Raw genomic sequence first — 5312 nt, forward strand, 5'->3', positions numbered from 1 at the left:
TTTGATGCAACATCAAACTAAATTGTAAAAAGAAAAATCCGTCGTTATCATTAGTATTATGCTGTAATGCCTTTATAAACACATACAATATATATTGCCGATTTCATGAAATCAGCTACGTTGTCGCCGAATACGTGAAATCGGCAATTTGGCTACCAAATTCACGAAATCGGCAAATTTTGTTTGCCGATTTCATGAATTAAGCAGACTTTTTCTGCCGATTGCATGAATTCGGTAACATATTATTATGACATAATTACAAATAGTGGATTATAAATAAACAATAATTGCACGTGTGCTGATCGCATTACCACCACATTATGCCGTAATCTTTATTACCTATGATAATAAAATATCGCGATAAATGATAATCATATTATATCTTGAACACTTCGATTCATCTGGTGCTAATAGTGTGTGAAGTACGAACGTTGAACGGTTCTATAAGTGCGCTTACGTTGCGATATTACCTAATATTTTTATTTTTTATAACAACTATTATAACTATGGACTCTAAATGGACAGCAGAAAGAGATGCAGAAGCTGTTAAAATTTTAACTGATGACAATTCTATAAATAAAGTTAGACGGTATTATCATATCCGTGAAAAATTTGAACTAATCGAGGTAGCTGGCGTTCGACGAGTTCGACGAAAGCGCGATCAACGCATTATGGCAGTAGTTGAAAATTTCACTAGTATTATTCGTGATATGCATGTGGCCAGTGGACATAAAGGTGAAACAAAAACACACAAGAAAATAATGGAACACTATTCTAATATTACAATGGCTGCTGTAAAAGCTTACATTGCTAATTGTGAAAGGTGTGCGGAAAAATCAAAAAAAAAATGTACGCGAGGTGTTGTTGTGCGGCCTATTTTATCTTCCTCTTTAAATGAACGCGGTCAAGTCGATCTTGTCGACTTTCAAAGTTTACCGGATGGTGATTTTAAATTTATCCTTCATTATAAAGAACACTTGACCAAATTTTCAATTTTCCGGCCATTGAAATGCAAAAAGGCTTCGGAAGTGGCCAAAGAATTATTAAACATATTTTTGACGTTTGGTGCCCCTCACGTTCTGCAGTCCGATAATGGTCGCGAATTCACAGCCGATATTATAACTGAATTAGCATCATTTTGGCCCGATCTAATACTAGTAAATGGTCGGCCACGTTATCCACAAAGCCAAGGATCTGTAGAAAGAGGTAATTGTACGTTGAAGGATTCACTGGTGGCGTGGATGCGAGATAATAAAACTGCGGCGTGGAGTTATGGCATCGCCTTTGTACAATGGGGTGTTAATACGACTTATCACGAAGCTATAAAAATGACTCCATACGAAGCAGTCTTTGGTCAAAAACCACGGATAGGACTGGCTACAAAAGTACTTCGACAGTTGGTAGAAAATATAATGACAAGTACATTGGAAGAGGATATACTGAAAATGCTTTTAAATGAGGACAAAGAGGACAATGAGGACGTACAAGTACTCAATACTGAAGTGAGTAATAATTCAAAAATATTTTATTTTTTTTTATATTTTTATATTATAAGTTAAAAGTTAGAAAAATAAAAATAAAATTTAAATATTACTATAATTTATAGTAAAGAGTAGTGGTCGGCCACTAGCAGCCCGCGCCGCTAATGTATACGGCCCGCTTTAAATTTTAGAACTGCAACATTTTTTTATTATAATTTAAGAATGTAAAATTTCTATTTTTATCCGGTGAACTCTTTTTAATTCATGAATGTGGCCCGAAAGTCCAAAAAGGTTACCAACCACTGGTATAGAGCATTTCTATTTGCAGCGGAACATCGATTAATCGTATCTCGATTATCCGTATTCGCGAGACAAACGTATTTTTGACGATAACAACTAAATAATTAAAACGTAATATTTTTTATAGACAATAGATTTAGAGCGTACGCAAGATACAGAAGAAGTATTAGAAGCTACTACTGCGTGCTCGCAGCATAATATTATTCCAGAAAATAAAATAGAACAAAAACTCGAGAAATTAATAAAGACCACGCAAAAAATTTTAGATATTAAAAGTGACACCGACAAAGTAAGTCTATGCATAAAATGTAATTTAAATTATTGATTATTTATTATTTTTTATTATTTGTATATCATATTATATATATATTTTAGAGTTTTGAATCTATCAACACGAAACTCGATCATCCTGCTCTTAAACAACGCAACATTGCAGCTCAAAATTTAAAATGTCAAGCGGAAAGGATGGTAACCAGAGGCAAAGGCATCCTTCCTCCTTTAAAAGTTGGTGACAATGTGCTGGTGTCAATCCCGTCGGTAGATCGAGGGCGAGGAGATGCAGCCAACCTTCTTGCAGTTATCATAGAAGAAAAAGATGGTAAATTTCGTATTGGGACTAAAGAAGGAATTTTAAGCACATGGCTGGAACGGAACAGTCTGGCAGCTACAAAGTACTGTTCTCTAACGACTGCAGACGTTCAACAAAATGAATATTCATTACGGGAACTTGTTAGATTGGGGTCAGTTGGGACCGGACAATGCTATCGACGTTGTACTTGTCGTACAAATTGCACATCTAAAAAGTGCACATGTAAAAAAAATAATATGATGTGTAATTTGGCGTGCCACCCAGGCTATACTTGTCAAAATGTTTAAATAAAATACAATTTTTTTTATTCACTTTTTTATTTATTTTTTATATACATATAATATTTATTATTACAATTTGATTTTATCATATTTCCAGCGTTTTATACATTTATTTAAATTAAATTATGTTTTATAATTTTTTTAAGAAAGGTCTTGCCGGTTTCACGCAATCGGCAGTATTATGCACTTTGAGTTGCCGATTTCACGTATTCGGCGACAACGTTGCTGATTTCATGAAATCGGCGATTTTTCTGCCGATTTCATGAAATCGGCAATTTCGTAGATTCGGCGTAACATATATACAAAGTGTAAATAAATATTGATTAATTCCCTATATTTTATTCGTATATAAGTATTTTGTTTTTATTATCCCATCTTTTAATTTCCTTGATATTTTTTGTTATATTTCTCACGCTACTCATTTAAAATTATTACAATATCAAATTAGAGATAAATATAATAATGTAGCTAATTTTTACAGACTTTACAAAGAAATACATAGAAGAATTCCCCAGTATGTATTATTGTGTACCAATATTAACTATAAATTCTATTATTTTACCTATCTGTGTAGTATATATTATAATCATTTGACTTGTTACTAAATAATAACTGTGTTTTGTTATAATTTGTGTTGTATTGACTAAGTAATAATTAAGTATTATATTTATATACAAATAATTTAGTTTAGTGTTGGCTTCTGGGTACGCCGTAAAACATTGTCCCCATACAATGGATAAATAATATTATTTGTAAACAATCATGTAAATAATTCGTTGGAAATTATCAACTAATATTATACTGATTAATTTTGCAGAGCTCCATGGTGAAATGATAAAACGGGTGACCACATTCTGTGCTTATCACAATCGACAAAATAAAGTTCGTGAAACCTTTTATAATTCGATTTTCACTGTAATTGATACAATGTTTTTACCGTCTACAAGTCAAGTTGGGGAATGAATGTTATGGATGTTAATAGAACCTTCTTTAAAAAAAAAAAAAATAATAATATTTATTAATAATAAAATAGACAATGTTATATTTATTTTTAGTTTTTAATTTTAATTTATATTTTAGTACCTATATTCATAATATTTTGTATAAAAACTAAACATTTTACATGTTTACAATATGAAAAGTTTAATGTATCAATGAATCGAATTAATAATTAATTATTTTTGTAAAGATTGCGATAATAAAATATAATATGAACATCTAGCATTATGTTGTATTTCAATAATTAAATTGGATTGAAGAACAAAAACAGACCTAAGGAAATTTATTTATTATTACATAAAAAACAAAACCTATTTTTGATATAATACATTTTTTTTTTTTTTGACATTTTATGTCTTTGCTTTGGCACATTAAAATAAAAAACTGTCACGAAAAAGTGTCCACGAAAAGCGTTACCTTATTGCCATGTATACCACGTTTGCTATGGATAATATGGTTGTCATGGTGACCCCAGGTTAGGTGTATATATATATATATATATATATATATTCGAAATATGACGTGTGTTGACGGTGTCTTCACAAGAAACGTATCCAATGTACAAACGCTTGCTTATGTATCCTACTTTACACACCACCGACCATTACTTAGCGTTACGTCTCCTAATAATGTAACTTGTTAACACATTCGTGGACAACTACTGCTATAGCAGTAGAATATAAACCATTAAAATAAACACAGTACTGCTATAGCAGTAATAATTTCAATGGTTTCATATGAAAGAGCATGTTTTACTTTCCCACTGCAACACTTCAGAATATTGGGCACTGTATTATATATGTGTTATTTTAAGCTTTATTTATAGTTCCTTTTACTTGGGTATTTCCTATATTCGATATCATTATTGATTTATAATTTTACAACACGATATAATTGTCTATTATTGTCCATACAAAAAATATTCAGTTCGATTTTAATCATTGTACGTTGTTGGTGTCGTGTGCGACATGTCACGTAATAACATCAAAAAAGTGCGTAAATATTTAGATGAATCATTTGATTCTTCTGACTTTTCTGATCAAGATGATTCAGATGTTGATCCAGATTTTTTGTTACCTAGTACGAGACAAGATTCATTACCAAGAGCAGGGCCGCCTCATACTTTTATAAATACTGGAAGTGACACGAGTAATGAATCATTCGAAGTAAGCTCAAGCTCAAGTGATAATGATGATTACAATAATGCTAATAATAATGATAATGATGATCAATGGTACGAGAATTGGGAAGATATACCAGACTTCCAATTTGATAATAGTATGTCAGGAATAAAACTAAATATACCTGATTCCGCAAAAGATAATCCTATACAAATATTTGAAATGTTATGGACAAGTGAAATAACTGATATTGTGGTATCCTCGACAAATAACTATGGTGTAAAATTGACTTCACAAATTCGTCCACATAAAAAACATTGTCATACAGCCGAGTTTAAAAAAGTTGATGCGGAGGAAATAAATAAATTTTTGGCCATTTGTTTACTCTCTGGATCTATGAAATTTTCCGTAAAGAGAGATAATATCTTTGATAAAAAAAAAAACATATAAAAAAAAATAAATATATTTTTATATGTTTACATATAAACATATTTTGTTTTCATACAAACCGCTATACTATCACCCTATCATACCAAGAACT

At 31.0% G+C, this 5312-nt stretch overlaps 2 protein-coding genes across 2 annotated transcripts; both read left to right on the forward strand.

Annotated features, from left to right (window-relative positions):
• The first annotated feature begins 506 nt into the window (after window positions 1-506).
• Window positions 507-2106, forward strand: LOC113559977 (KRAB-A domain-containing protein 2-like). Its single transcript, XM_026965770.1, has 2 exons — window positions 507-1502; window positions 1909-2106. The coding sequence occupies exons 1-2, from the start codon at window positions 507-509 to the stop codon at window positions 2104-2106; spliced, it is 1194 nt and encodes a 397-aa protein (XP_026821571.1).
• LOC113560221 lies at window positions 2061-2657 on the forward strand. Its single transcript, XM_026965986.1, has 2 exons — window positions 2061-2070; window positions 2157-2657. Exon 2 carries the CDS (start codon window positions 2247-2249, stop codon window positions 2655-2657), a length of 411 nt encoding a protein of 136 aa, XP_026821787.1. The 5' UTR covers window positions 2061-2070; window positions 2157-2246.
• Window positions 2658-5312: the final 2655 nt, after the last annotated feature.

This window comes from Rhopalosiphum maidis, chromosome 3, assembly GCF_003676215.2.
Source record: "Rhopalosiphum maidis isolate BTI-1 chromosome 3, ASM367621v3, whole genome shotgun sequence".
In the NCBI taxonomy this organism is placed as follows: Eukaryota; Metazoa; Arthropoda; class Insecta; order Hemiptera; family Aphididae; genus Rhopalosiphum; species Rhopalosiphum maidis.

Coding starts and splice junctions, on each gene's coding strand:
- LOC113560221 (XM_026965986.1), top strand. CDS start 2,247: ATGGTAACCAGAGGCAAAGGCATCCTTCCTCCTTTAAAAGTTGGTGAC.
- LOC113559977 (XM_026965770.1), top strand. CDS start 507: ATGGACTCTAAATGGACAGCAGAAAGAGATGCAGAAGCTGTTAAAATT. Junction 1,503..1,908: donor TACAAGTACTCAATACTGAA/GTGAGTAATAAT, acceptor TATTTTTTATAG/ACAATAGATTTAGAGCGTAC.